This window comes from Antrostomus carolinensis, unplaced genomic scaffold (assembly GCF_000700745.2).
Source record: "Antrostomus carolinensis isolate BGI_N321 unplaced genomic scaffold, ASM70074v2 scaffold17856, whole genome shotgun sequence".
Lineage (NCBI taxonomy): Eukaryota > Metazoa > Chordata > Aves > Caprimulgiformes > Caprimulgidae > Antrostomus > Antrostomus carolinensis.
Window position 1 is genome coordinate 26,187 of NW_010321345.1, and position 15,376 is coordinate 41,562.

General features: G+C 41.1%; 1 protein-coding gene across 1 annotated transcript in view; it reads right to left on the reverse strand.

Annotated features, from left to right (window-relative positions):
• The window catches only part of VPS8 (VPS8 subunit of CORVET complex), a gene marked incomplete at both ends in the record, with an annotated part of 33,496 nt that extends 23,106 nt beyond the window's left edge, over nucleotides 1-10,390 (reverse strand). The window contains 10 exons of the mRNA XM_010169899.2: nucleotides 80-115; nucleotides 795-869; nucleotides 3,444-3,614; nucleotides 4,683-4,763; nucleotides 5,298-5,405; nucleotides 6,238-6,297; nucleotides 6,400-6,553; nucleotides 7,182-7,249; nucleotides 8,622-8,708; nucleotides 10,266-10,390. Coding sequence (XP_010168201.1) covers nucleotides 80-115; nucleotides 795-869; nucleotides 3,444-3,614; nucleotides 4,683-4,763; nucleotides 5,298-5,405; nucleotides 6,238-6,297; nucleotides 6,400-6,553; nucleotides 7,182-7,249; nucleotides 8,622-8,708; nucleotides 10,266-10,390 — 965 coding nt within the window. The remainder of the gene's footprint in view (nucleotides 1-79; nucleotides 116-794; nucleotides 870-3,443; nucleotides 3,615-4,682; nucleotides 4,764-5,297; nucleotides 5,406-6,237; nucleotides 6,298-6,399; nucleotides 6,554-7,181; nucleotides 7,250-8,621; nucleotides 8,709-10,265) is intronic.
• Nucleotides 10,391-15,376: the final 4,986 nt, after the last annotated feature.

Here is a 15,376-nt window from a genome sequence, read left to right on the forward strand (position 1 = left end):
CAAATGCTCCCTTCCTCCACTCAAGCTACATTTAAGCAATTTGAACGTACTAAGCTGTACAGTTTTCCTCTCAACCTACCTCTCTCCAGCTCCTCAATGTCATGACATGAACAGACTAAAAAAGAAAAAAAAAAGATTATTTATTTACTTACAGTTGCTCATGCAGCCTGTGCTATCCCACAGACCCACCAGAGCATGCAGGTACAGATGAAGCTAAGTAAAACAATCCTCAAGCTTGGCAAGGCAGGAATACATTGGATGTTTATATTTAACAGCAAACTTCCTTTACATGGCCTCACAAGCCATCTACTCCAAGATACCATCCCTCACCTCTTCCCCTACTTCCCTATGCCATCCTATAGGCCACCTCTCTTTGCCTTTTCACAGACAGCCTGCACAGCAGGATAGGAAAAGCTAATTGGATATTCCTATTATCATTTCATGCAATAGAGTCTAGTTTTCCCCACTGTCTTATTCTGTTCATTCACTAGCAGAATTAGGACAGAGAACTTGCAGTTTAGCACAGAGGAGATGTCAGTAAAGTAATAGTAAGTCTACCCTAAAGCAGCATCAACTATTGTCATAGTTAATGTGTAACTATAACAATACCCTTCTTAGCCTGTACCTTGGCTAAAACCAAATTATTGCACGTTTCTTTAGTCCACGACATAAGTGCACAATGAACCCATCTTTGATTCATATCTCCACAGAATAAAAAATTGCTCTTCTCCAGAAGTCAAGCTACCATCAAGAGTGGATGTCCTTTATTTTTATTAAAAACTCCCCACATTTACCTTAGTTCCAAGGTAAAAGATCTGACCACCACAGCTGCTGATGGATTGATAACAAGCTTTCTCTCCAACCAATGCCTACAGGGGAAAAAAAGAAATGCAAGTCGAACTGCTTTTTGTTTTTATAAAGTTTCCCAAGAAAAATATATACACTTAAAACTTTAGAGACACTTTGTAATTCATGAATCAAAACGAGGACTAGGAGAGAACAACACAGATTGCTGGGCAGTAGTAAGTAAAAATGCTCTGCTGCCACACTCTTCTGCTTGTGAATGCAGCTTAAAGTGCTACTGAGCTCTGATCACAGACAAAACATGAAGGAATCATAAGGAGCCACAAACAGGGCTCTGTGTCTACTCTCAGATGCAAAAAAAAAAAAAAATATTATGGCGACTCTTTCCTTGCCTTCCACTTCTTCACAAATCTTCCTCTAGAGTAAATGTGTAGGAGAAGCAGATGGAAAGAATATTGTTCAAGTGAGAGTTGCTACAAGAGAAGTTTGAATGCCAGTAGCTGGTGTTAAAAAGCTGTGTATAGGCACATTTACAATGTGAGAAATGGAGGATCACATCAAAACCAGAGATTTTACCACAGTGCCCTGGCAGTGCTTGCTTCCCACTCTGCTTCAGAGTGACACAGGGCAGAGCTGTTTGTCCTGTACTTTTCTCAGTCTGGCCAGGTATGAAAGCCTCCTGAATCTCTTGCCACTGCTGAAAAGTGTGCCCATTCCAGGGACTGCCATAATAGCACTTCAACCTGCTCAGCACAGAACCTAAGGCTGAAGCAGAAGATATTCACTGTACCTTTCTTCAGATGCTGCAGTAGAAAAATGGGGCCTTACAGTCTCCGTCCACAAACCCGGGCACCTCTGAAACCAGAATATCCCTTATGGGAGCAGCAGCCTCATCTAAGATCTACCTTTCAGAGTGTCTGCAGAATTAACACAGGAAAAGGTCTATTTCTGATCCTCTGAGCCATGAAAAAACCCCCAAACTTCTCATAAGTTGTCCTTGACTCAATTGCTCTAGAATAGGTTGCCTTGTAATTCCTACTGAAGCGCAAGGAAAGAGACTGCCTGTTTTGTGTCCTCTGTTTCCAAATGGCATTATAGACTCAAGATCTCATCTGCGATTTCAGTCTATGAATTAAGCAGGGGTCTTTTCTAGACTCACAATAGGATTAACAGGCAGCACTTCTTTGGGCACACCAGTTTGCCAAGCCACATGTCTCTGGCTTCAACAGTAGTCACCAGAAGTCCTCACAGGACAGTGCAGAGTTTCTGGAATTGAGTGAAAGGCTCTGAATAATGACATTTCCTAGCAAGGAGAGCTCATATCCCACCTTAGTGCCAATCTCTATCTATGTTCTGTGAGGTTGTGCCTGGCAATTCCAGATCATGTCGCAGGCAGTACAAAAAGCTAACTTAGACTAGACTCCACCTTCTCACTCCTTCCTCACTATGCATCTGCAGCAGAAGGAATGACAGCAATGCTAGCAGTGTGAAGCAGATAAAGCAATGAAAGCCAGATAAACAGCAGCTGTGTAGACCTAAAGGCTGCAAAGACTCTTCATAGATCTGGCCAGTGAGACTGAAAGAAGCACTCCATCCTTTGTGCTCAAAGGGAACCAGGACAGAGAGGTCTTTTTTATGAAACCCTGCTATCCTGTATGGAAGGCACTTCTCCTTTGGCTTCTGGAGCTCAGTCCTGACCATATGCTTGGCTTAGAATTGTGGATCCAAACGACAGACCAACATGAGCCTTCCACTAGCTGTTTGGGCCCACAAGTCTCACAGGGCTTTAGCAGAACTGAACAGGAACCATATCGTCCAGCTGAGGCATTTCTGGTGCAGCACTGGGAGGCTTCGATGCAAGGATGGAAGGTTCTTTCCTACACATTTTTGCAAACTGTTTCCAAAACAGAGAAACTAATTTTCTACTGAAAGCAGTAACTTGTCCCACAACCACAGTTTTAAAAAAACCTCCACAATGCTATGGTAATATCACATTAAAGTGAGCCTGCTGCAGAAGGCACAGGTGTGTTACAGGAGCTATCAGGAGGCACTGAAATCAACATCTACTTCAGGAAATAAAACTTGTTTAGACACCATATGGGTCACAGTTAAAAAAAAAATAAACAAGCATGAAAGTCAAAATAAAAGAAAGAGAAATAAACAAAAGAGGAGAAAGTAGGAAACACATTTGCAGTGCTGCTCTTCCACTAGTGTGGATGTGTTTGGTTTTTTACTTCAAACAAAAAAAGAAGTGTAGTACCTACAAGCATAGGTGCTTCATGCTATCTACCACTGCATGACAATCTGTGAGAGAAGGGCAGGGAACACGTGTACTGCACAGGTACTGCTATGGCAGAGTATGTGTGTCATACAATTGCCCAAAGTAAAAAAGTCTATAGGAATCTCTTGAATAATAAAGCACATCAGGTTTCTTCCTGTACAGAGAATTGCAAAGCTTGGTGACTTAAAAGCAGTTCCCCAAAACAGCAATGCACAAAAGGAAACTATTAGCTGGCCACATCAACACCATGTATGATTTTTAAGATGCTTCAAAAAGCATTTTTTCCAAAGCTCCAGACTCCCCCACTTAGGGCATATCTAAAACAGTTAGCTAACACAAGCAGGTCATTTGTGTCTACCAGAGCTTCGCTGACGTTGCCTCCTGTAGCCAGAGATTTGAAGTGGCTGCTGTTGTAGACTAGCTGAACTTCCGAGATCTCTATGGTCTCCAGCTCTTCCTGTGTCTGACGATCTATAACATGCAGCTTCTCCACACTGTCCAGAAGCACTGCTGTCCGTGAGTTTATCCACTGAAAAAGCAACAAATTGAAGATTTAATTGATGCATACACAATTAGAGGCCAACTAAGAAGGCTTTGAGTATATTCTTAAGTATCAATACTGGAAGTTCTAGGATGGCTAGCAGTGGTTTCTTTATAAAAGCACCCATGCATAACTCCAAAGGCAAAGACAGGGAGGCTCCTTCTGGAGTATCAGCTTTAACACTGAGAGAAAGGAACGTTCTTCACAAAAAACCCCTGTAGACAAATGGAAGTCCACCAGAGCTCTCATCCTCTTTGTGCACTATTTATGCTCTAGCACACTTTCTATCCAAAGGTCTCAAGACCATGACTACTACAACACATGTCCACAAATCCCTTAGGAGTTAAACATGGCATCAAGAGGCATCAGAAAGATAAATAGTACATCTAACTTTAACTCAACGCCTGTCATCCATATTCTGTGGCTTCTACTTTTATGTTCAAAAAATGCTTTTTTTCCCCTGCTTTTACCATTATTATTTTTTTAAAACAGCCTAGCATGTTTGTTAGCAAACTTCAAATTCCAGCTGATGTGGATATCCGTCTTGGTATTTTGGCCTTTCCTGTTTTATTCTCTGTATTCTGTAAATGTGTTTTAGAGTTGAGCAATTTTTTTTTTTTTTTAAAGCATCAAACAACTATAGTGCTTTAGCAAACACTTGTATGTGGTAACACTAGAATTTTACTGAATCAATTAGAAAAGTTTGCTTTCTTTCATAAGAATATAGAATAAAAATCTTTCTCAACAGATTCTCTAGCTCTTGAAAATATTTCAGCAAGGCTAGCACCCCCCCTTCCCAAGAAAGGGGAGTATTGTTGCCTGCATTATACTAATTTTTTACTCTTTAGCTACTACTTGTTATTTCACTTGGGCTGGTTTTTCACTGAGTCCCAAGTTTAAGGATGTTTTCAATTAGTGAGCTCTAGATAAATACAGCCAGTTCTTATGCTAAATTTGTAAAAACAATAGTATAGAACTAAGGGCTACTGAGATACATTCACAAGGGAAGTAGTGAAAAAAAAAAAAAATTAACCATCCTATAGTATTAAGACTTACAGTAAAGTTGATGAGGTCATAGTGTAGATGAAGCTGTCTCTGCTTAGTGACATGTATTGCACCAGTGTCATCTCTCTTTACCTAAAAGAGAAATCAGACAAGGCTAACTCAAACTCAAAGATTTTCCTCTGGTCAACCTCTCTATTCCCAGAGGACACCCCACCAACTCCAGGAGTCTGGTGCTCCCCTCAGACAAGCACACTGAGCGTGCAGCAGCAGCACACAGGCTTCTCAAATGTCTCACTTTCAAAAGCACTCATACGAGTGAGCAAAGAGTAGGGGACTGGCTCTGGCCAGGGGGGCAGGAGAAACAAGTGCCCTCTCCTGGAGCAATTTTAAATCATTTATTTGCACTACAACAGCTCCATGTCATAAACAGCTCCAAATGAATGCTTCTGGAACACATAAAGCTCACCTCTCCAGATTCTTAGGAAAGGGCACCACTGCTTGCTGAAGAGCAATGACCAACCAGTTTGTTTTCCCGAGCTGAATGCAACCTGCAGATATGCCTAGCATTCACAGATACCACACCTTCACTGAGACAGAGGCTCAGTCAACTGAACACGTGCATAAGATGTGACTATCTGAAAAGCAGCATAAAACATCCAGGCTTACCAGAAGAAAATGAACAACATCTCCTCGACAAAATGCAAGCATGGGGTTCACAGAGTTCTGTACAGCCACAAAGTGCCATGCCAGAAGAGGGACACTAGAAGGGTCCATCTGTTAGACAAAAAAGCACAGCCAGTATTTAAGGTACACAAGGCAGAACCTCAGTTCCAGCACACATGCTGTTCATCAGCTGCTACTCACTGACTTCGCCATGTACACACACAGGCTGTAAAGCAATTTCTTGATCTGCTGGGAGCAGAGCAATAGCTTGTGCTCTTTGGTCCAACCCACACTGTTGAGGGGCAACATGTGCCTCTCAGCAAAGTGGACGACCAGTCAGAACAAAACCTGTGTCCAAGCTGCTTAATGTAGATCCAGTCTCACATGGATTGATGGACTACAAGCTGCAGCTTGCTAGCAGCCTTGTCTCCATTATCCCAATCTAACATATCCCACATCTTCCCCTAGCTGCTTTTCCAAGAAGAATTATACCAGCGACTAGTGACAGGAATTTAGCAGACTGTTTAGTGCTCTAATTCCACTTTGTTTCTGTCCCTGCAATTAAGGGTTCTATTGCACGGTTCTTATGTAAAACAATGGCCCCAGATTAAGGTGACTGTAGACATAATCAGGTCGACATCCCATCTGTGGGTCCACCCAGGTCACATCAGGGAAGACAAGAAGCTGAGGGGCTCCCACTTTCCTCATTTCCTGCTTATTGGAGAAATTCAGCATTTTCACATAGGTACAACTGAAAGCAGCTCTCTGCCCACAGTCTGAACACATCAGACCAACAGATTAACACTGTAATTCCACAATGCAGAGTTTACTGCGTGCTAATAAAGTAGTGATACCAAACACCTGGTCCTAATCTCACGCCCTTTGCTCCAGGAACTGTTTGTAGCCATAATCCAAAAAGCAAGCATTTGGCTTCATTACTCACACGACCATACGGAAAAGTCATCCACACTTTCAGAGATGGCTTCAGGCCAATAACCAGTATCTTCAAGAAAAACAAAAAAACAAAATGAAATGTTTGAGTATATAACAAAAAGCTTCTCCTTTGTGATTTCTCACATAAATGCCTCTGCAAGCAGCAAGTCACCTTTGTTAGGGAGGCCATGGCCAGCAGTGAATACTGCGTGATAGGATGGTCTCTCAGATCAACTTTTGCATGTAATGGTTCAATACAGCAAACTTCCCCCTTTGAGCCACTGAAGAGACATCGAGATTCACATGTTCTCACTCCCATAACCCTCCTGCAAAGAAATGAGCCTGGTGACCAACTATCAAGAAGAGATCAGCCCAACAATCTCATGAAATCTCAAGCCCGATCCTTCATAAACATTTGTTTTAAAAAGCCCTTTTCACAGCTCCAGGGATGTCTTTAGAGTGTCACTGGAAGCAGTCCCATACAGCTGCTCAGATACAGACAAGAATTCCTTAAGATTTTATTTAACAGTAAAGTTTTTGGCAATTCCTGGACATGATCAGACCCCATAGACTGTCAGGACCCATCCTCCCTCCTTGTCCCTCCCGCTCTTGAAGAGGCCAAGAAGAAAATGAACAGTTACTGCTGGGCAGTTCTCTCTAATGAAACAAGGAAAACCATGAGGCAGCACTTTCATGATAACTACCAAGAGCCCACAAGGAATGCCAAGATTCTGGACAACACATTGATCCCCTTAATAACTTAGGTTGTTCTTCGACTAATACACTGCCAGACAGCATCTTGCTTCAGCTGTGAAATTAAACTGCAGCCCTAAATTACACCTTCAATGTTCAGACAGTAACTTTACAGGTTCCAATGGGGTTTTTTGCTTAGAAACTATGACCCAGTATTAGCTTCTTGTACTTTCCATGAGTACTTAAGAGTTATTGTCTTACTTAAATGACAGTTCAAATACAGAGCCTCCGCTGTCATTGCAAATTGCAAGTGTCGGGTCATCTGTAAACTGAGCAGATAATTGGATTAACAGTGGCATTAAAAAATAAACTACAAAAAAAAAAAAAAGATAGAAAAATGCATGTTATGGCATCATTAACAGCACACAAAAGTACAAGCATTGTACCTACCAGAAAGACATCTCTAACATACAATTACTGTCTTTTTTTATGATATGTAAGAAAAGCAAGGTTTTGCGTTTCATCTCCATCCCTCCAGCAAGCCCTATGGCTAGATTTTGTTATCAAAGTCCCACTGCTTTTTCTTGCAGGTCAGAACCTGTGCTACCACTAGAGCAGCTCACAGCCTCAAGACCATGAGACTTGGTGCCAGGGCTGGTGAACAGGCTGTGGTCACAAACAGACCAAAATCAGAAACACCCAGAACTACTAATGATACCAAAAATCCCGATAAGAAAGGGTCACAGCGACAGCTGAAGCACCCTTCTGGAGGACTTCGCAACCCAGCATCTAGCAGCACAAGCATCTGGGCTGTACAGCAGTGTCTAAGTACTCTTCAACACTGGTACTGCCATCAGGTCATGAGGTAGAGAAGGGGGCCACTAGGAGCAGAGGACCTGGCACAGGGGAATATTCATCTTTACGCACAGGGCAAAGATGAATAGGGGGCACCTTCACACCCACAAAACATTCTTGGTTAGCCACCAGACCAATCAGTACTTGAAAACCTGACCTTGAGCAATGTGTCCCACCAGACCCACTACTGTAGTTCCCTGTGTGACACTGTATGGGTCTGGGATGTCTTAGTAAGGTCCAGGAAAGGAGAAGAGAAAGAAGAGTTTGAGTGATGCACCAACATCACTGCTCTGACCAAGTGGCTAAGGAGCCTTATGCTCCGGTAGGAAAAGTCCTCATAAAACAGTCATGCACAAAATCAGATGTGAGTTTGTGTGTGTGATGACAACGCTATGTTTCAACTCAAACATTCTCAACAAGTTATTTGAAAAACTGCTGACAGAAGCTACTTTCTACACTTCAGACTCTTAAGGTCAAAGTTGGCAAATCACGCATCAAGTTCAAACCACTGCAAGTTTGAAAGAAATTTATTCCAGCAACTAACTCCTCATAGATTTTGGCATCAGAGAGGAGAGTTATAACAGACAACTGTTATTTATTATATCACAACTCATAGTTGATACTATTATTTCAGCTCTCAAAATACTCAGTTGCTTTCTTAAATAGAATTTCTGCTCATTTTTCTCACCTCTGGATACTATCACCATACAGCTCCTAGGCAGCTGTTCTCATCTGTACCTCTAAAAGTACTACACAAGGAAAGTCAACACATCTGGCTGACCACAAGTGTGTTTTAAAGAAAAAAAGAAAGAGTAGTATACAAATACTACATATAGTGTTTGTTACCTTGATATGCAAAATGGCTGTTCCTGGTGGGTGGGCATCTGTTATTGATCGCAGCAGCTTCCCACTGGCCAGATCCCACATTGTGATCTGCAAGCAGACTGTTCTCAGTACACGTTTACTGCCAAGGGGTTCTCTTCATCACTTTGTGTGTTAGCACATTAATAGAAAATTTCTATATTCCAAATATCATCCTGGGTTAGTAGAGTCTTCATATCAAAGAAAAGTGAGCTGAAATCTGTTCCTACCCTGTATTTACAAGCAGTTTACTTATCTTCTTACACTCCCATTGACAGCATTAGAGTTATCTTCACAACTCTGAATCACATGCTTTTGGCAAGCTCTCACCACCTGCCTAAACTCACTCACCTCACAGCTATCTTTAATACAACTAAAGAATGTGATAACTTCCCTACCACACAATACTGTTCAAAATAGTTCCATGCATTTCTCTCTCACAGAATCAGCAAACAGTCGAATAATCTCTGCCAACACCCATTAGCAAAACTTGAGCATCTCCACGGCTACCATGAACCTTCTCACTTCTCTCCTCTTGAGTTTGCTCAGCATGACAGGTCAGGTAGGAGTATACAGCTTGGCTTGTATTTGGATATTAAATTCAGGCAATTCCTCAACTAAGAAGCAGGAAGTCCCAAACTGCTTACTGCATAACTGAAGAATATTCAGCCCAGAAGAACTGAGATTACAACTTGAATCGAACGTTTTACTGGAAATACTATTTTACATGGTTCCATAAATCATCTATGAAAGCTCTGTAGAACAGATGTTTCAGAACTGCTGCTCCGAAGTATTTTATCTGAGTATCATTTAAAATTGGCCACTGCTCTGCTCTGGATCAGATCTGTATTTCCACATGGTCTGGAACAGTCTGTCATTTATTCCTATCACAGGCATTGGAGTGTGTTTTATCTAGAATGAAGGTGAAAGCCAAAGCAGTGAAGGGAAATGAAACCAAAAAGAAAAACAAAATATCCTTCTTTGTATTCCACTGACCTCTAAATTTTACCAAGTTAACTTCTATCCATTTTGGCTTAGTTTTATAACTTTTGTTCAGGAATTGCTTTCTCTTTAGGTTCAGAGATGGGCATAAAACTACAACAGCAGATGCAAACCCTTTTCCCCCTGCATTCAAAAGCTATGCTGCTTCCATCATACAACAGAAGGTATTAGTAAAAATGAACTTTGGGGCTAGATAAGAGTTTCAAGAATTTTAAGTCATCACCACAATAAAAATGAGCTTTAACTACAAAGCAGAGATCTCACAAAGTGACCCAGAAAGACTAAGTTGGTTGTCCTGGTGCACACATTTCAGCTTATCAGGAGCAGGACTTCTCTCACAACAAGCCACCATTAATTGAATTCTTCACTATGTTCTGCATTACCCATTTCCTCCACAGAAACCTACCCCAAACACTCTGAGTTAGCTCACTGGATGGAGGAATTGGCTGGCCAAAAAAACCTCCAGGAAGATCAAGCCATGCATACTGCTTCTCAGCACAAAAACAACTAACAAACAGCTACATGTTGAGTGTGATTGGCTTGGAGCTATTGTCACCTCTGGACAGTCTCTCCGTAACAGCCTACAGAAGGACAGAGCACTGGACCATCTCATCCCATGGGAATTACCTGTCCTTTCGCAAAGCCACACAGGAGCCTTGAACAGTCATTGTTGATACTGAGAGCAGAGATAGCCCCATACTGGGCCCCAACAGCAGTGCTGCCCAGACACAGCCGAAGAGCCTGGTTTTGATCTAGAGCAGAACAATTAATAAGAAAATAAAGAGAAAGAAAGAGCAATGATTAAAATTAACATCATGCAATTATTTACATACACAATTCACTTGGGATACATTAACGATTCACAGGCTTATGGTTAAGTTCTTAACAAAGAGTTTAGAAGATGAAAGCCCATGTTAATACAGAGATAGTGGGACAGTGACTTGCAGGGAAATACAATAATTGTTTTCCAAAGTACAAAATAGGCACAGGGAATATGGAAATACAGAGGTATGACAAACTGAGTAAGAAACTACTAGAAAAATCAAAGCAATATCTAGTTTTCCTTTTAATATTCTGTAATGGTGCTTAAGTTGTAGCAAAGATGACAGAAAATTGTCTTCCAAGCTTTATACTTCTTTATGTTGATTTGAACATCAACTACAAATCCCCAACACAGGCTTTTGGTAAGTGTATTTTTATGTAACTTACTCCTTATGTTGATAAAGGCCAGAAGCTGCAGGAAAGATGAACTAGTGTCCCCAAGCTGCACAATTAAAATGCTCGATGAGTTCTAGTGCACATAGCTCTTATTTTATGAGGAAACAGTAATGATCACCACACTGTGACAGAATTTGCCTTCCTGAGACATGGGCTACTGCAAAGGAGGAGTTAATGCCTGCACAGCCTGCTAGGGGCCTGGACTGCTGCATGGCCTTGCCCTGCCTGCCCGCTGTGGACAATAAACAACAGGCACCTCTGTTTGTGCTAAGGACTGGTATGCTTCCACCACGAGAGACTAAAAATATGATGGTGCACTTCAGGTGTTATGAATGATAACCCTCTGGCTGTCTTTGGTGCATTGCTCTTAAAAGCTAAGAAAACAAATGTTCTGGATTTGCTTTTTCCACCTCTCTCTGTTTTTTCCCTGCTTTTGAGTGGAGGAGGAGGAGAAGATTATTTGTGAGGACTGCTGGAATGAAGACTAGAGATCTGAAATACATCAGTACCACCACAATAACACTGTGTGCAGGACTTCACCTTGAGCAAGAAAAGGAAAGGACAGGATCCAGGGTAACAGACAGCAGCTGAGCACCAGAAACACCCTGGGAGAACTGCCCAAGGCATGGAACACATTTCTCCAAGCTGCAGCACCGCCAGCGATGTGCTAGATGTGAAACAGAGCATGGATGTATCTCTCATTTCTTCCCCAATACGAAGTGATGTGTTCATCAGTCTGCACAGACAGATTGATGGCTGAGTAAACACAGTGGGAGTCACCTTTCAAATTCTACCAGTATGATGAGGCATCACAGAAAGGACCAAAATAAACACTAGCAAGAAGAATACCTGAACTCATGGATTACTCTAAAGCACTGTTAGGAGAAAGAGGCTAGGGGCAAGTTCAAATAATTTTTCCACTCTATTCCTTGTTTTCTTGCATCTACTTTGATAAACTCATCTGCTGTAGCAGCCCAAAAGAAAGTAAAAAATTCCTTTTCCTGTAAAATCTGGATAGTGGTAGCAGAGAGGCAGGGACAGAGAGGGTGTTACAAACACCACTTGTTCTGCACACCAAATGAGACAGGGTCTGGGAGAGGTAGAAAAGCCATGCTCTTACAAACCTACAAGGAACACTCAGTTATAGAAAACTGTCAGTTTTGATCTAAAACACGATGACAGTAGTGGTCAAGAGGACACCATATGTGCTCAGACACATCAGGAGTCTTGTGAATGCTGAAGAGCTCTGCTCTTTAAATCTGTGGTAAGAAGACAGGAAGGTGCTTTCAGTTGACCGTATCAATAAAAATCATCGACTCTTCATCAGGTAACAAGCAGCCCAGGCAGTTCTGGAAGAGGCTGTCCTTGTATTTTTACTGTGCATTGCCTGCCAGCACAACACGTGACGCTGCATGAAGAAGGAAGCATCTCCTCTTTCTTCCTCTGCAGTCTGGCTTATGCCAAAGACAGAACAAGGGAGTTGTATTTTCAAATCAGAACTGACATTTGCTTGTTTACACTTAAAAACATTTCATAAAGATATTGCTTCTACTGTAAGAGATGTTCAGTTGAACTACAGGTAGCTGAAGATTACTTGTCACAGTTAAATAATCAGAAACTGTAAAGAAACTACTTTCTATCTTTATTAGGATAAGATGAAAGCACAAGCTGTGTGATGGAAATAAAAATCATCCTTTGTCACGCTACTAGGAAACACCTTGACATGACTGTGACAAGGGTGTTGTCCTGGTGTACATGGCATAGATCAGAACATGTCAAAGAAAAAGAAGAAAAACCATGGAAGATATCCATGGAAGCTCAGAGAACAGAGCTACAGCTGGAAAACAAGTTCCCCAGAGAGGTATTCTCCAAAGAGTGTCCTTCAAGTCACAAATAAATAATTCCCGTTCCAGAGGTCTGGAAATACAGTTCATTTACAAAAAGACCATCTGCTAACCATAGAAATATGTTTAAAAATAAGGTGAATACTGCAGCTCTTGCTATTAAAGGTGAATTGCATTCTGTTCCTTCCACTTTAGCTTAAACCCATCAATAAGGCATTCAACAACTTGTTTCCTGTAAGGCATGAAAAAGGAGAATCTTTCACAGCTTTCTCCGAAAAGAGCAGCAGCTTCAGAATCACTACTGCTTTCAATCCAACTTTACATCTTTATATGTATACCCACATGAACTTTCAAATCCATTTTCTTCTTCCCTCACCCACAGTGTCAATTCAAAATAAAATAAACAAGACCCTCATTCCACCCCAAAATTAAATGACTTGTATGACTCAAGTTATTCCCTCCTAAGAAAGAACTGTCCATCATTTGCAGAGATTATTACTTGGAAAGCTAACCCCAGAGAAACCCACATCAACACCTGTTCTTGTTTCCAGCCAGTCAAAAGATGATGCACAAGGAGAAGGCATAAGATTTTTTTTTTTAAACTAACTATGAATAAGATGGACAAATTTCCTTCCAAAGCAAAGCAAGACACCTGAATCAATGAGCTCCTATTAATCAACTGGTAGAGTAATACAAATGGATAAAAGCAAAAGGTTAGAAAAATTGGTCTGATGACTTTCCAGACTAATATTATCAGCCTGGAATTAAGGCACATATAGGATTAAGCTTTTTCCAAGTGCTTGAAACAAAGGTGGCTATCAATTGTCAAAAAATGTTTTTAATTTTGCAATTTATATAAAGCAATTCTTAATCTGAAAAGTTTCTGGCAGTAACTATTTGTGTAGCTTTCAAAGTCTGAAGTCAAAACAAGATGGCACTTTGATACAGCTCTACAAGTAAAGAAAAATAACAAATTTGCAAATATTAAATTAGTCACTTTCCTGAACAAAGAAATAAGCTTAGGACTCCAGAAGTGGTCACTTCTCAGATCACCACATTTTCATCAAGATCTTCTCCTTAAGCCATGATTTTCCTGAGTTCAAAAAGTCTGCTTTATTTTCAGCAGATTTACTCAAATATTACAAATTTTATGAAGATGTCCTTTCCTCCCACCTTTATTAGGCACAGTAAGAGTAAATGCTCTCCCAGGACGGATATCCCTTTGGGGCCTGGGGATCAGGAGGACAACAGAAGGTGAGCTCATGGGACAGCCTGTAGACACCACCTCCCCAATAACACAACTGCTGTCCCCTAAACTAGGGCATGCTGAGCCCTCCTCCCCACCCCTTGACTTCAGCTAAGTCTAGTAAAATGATTACTCAGAGCAGGGCTTAAGTCAGACCACCTGTGGCTACTACATCAGGAACCCACTGGTCCCTCCTCAGCTGCATGAGCAGGGCTTTCAGAAGTTGCTGTTTGCTTGCATGGGTTTCACTGAGTTTCAGGCTTGTAGCTCTTGATATTGGGTTCCTACTCCACAGTGCTCCCACCTGACAGCTCTCAGGTAGAAATAGATGGGGAGTGAGCTCATGGAAAAGCCTTTGCCCTGCCCCAAAATAATGCCTTTAGGAACAGCAATAGACCTGCTGCCCTAAAACATTCTAAATAGCACATTTACCTGTTCCTCTGCTGTTCTTGCCTAGAGAATTTGGAAGTGTGCAATGCACATGCATTCAATAACCAATTCCCAGTCTGGCCAGCAGTATTATCCACTGACTGGTTACTGCACTGTCTTACTTGCTGCTTATCTGGCATCTTAAATTCTGGCACAGACAACATGCAAACTGGGCAAGACAGGAGTTGTTCATGCAGGGTACATGCACAGTGCAGTATTACTGTACCTTTTCCTTTTCAGTCCACACAGAAAGGGCCAAAAGCAGAAAGAAAAAGCCAGAAATCAATATAAAAGAAAGGAGTGAAGTAACAATCAGCATATATATAATAATCTTCAAAGACAGAGAGAACCTTCAGATTTTGTTGATAGTGTTTCCTTTTGTTAACATTTCCCCTTTTGATTTATTCAAGTAACTGAGAAGGTGCTGTGATAGTTAGTTTCAAAACCAAGCTGTTTAAAAAGCATATGGAATCACTGAAGAAAAATGAGTTTATAAATTTGGACTTCATGCTACTGAAGACAAAAAAAAAAAAAAGAAAGAAGAAATTTGAGAGTAAATAAAACTGGAAGTTCACAGTGACATAACTGGTAAAACTATTTTCAACTGTTACCACCAGCCAGCCAATCAACTCCCCATTAACCTCAAAAAACAACCAAGGACAACAGTCCCCAAAATCTAGTGTTCACATTGTCTTTAGGTACTTACACTACCACTTCTCTCAAGATATCATGCTACCCCCACACCTCAACAAAGAATCGGGACACTAAGTTTTACAGCCAACAGAAAAAATAAATGGTTCAACACTAACCAAAACAAAGTTTAGCTATATAGAAATCTTCTGTCCAGAACGTAAAGTCTCCATGAAAAATAACACATTTCAGTGAGTCCTGTTTAAGGGCTAGTTTTTGAGTACTGTAAAAACCTCTTAGCTCTTCTAGAAAGATGGAGGAAAAAAACCCTCTAAAGATCTAACATCTTTATCAGTGACATGGACAGTGGG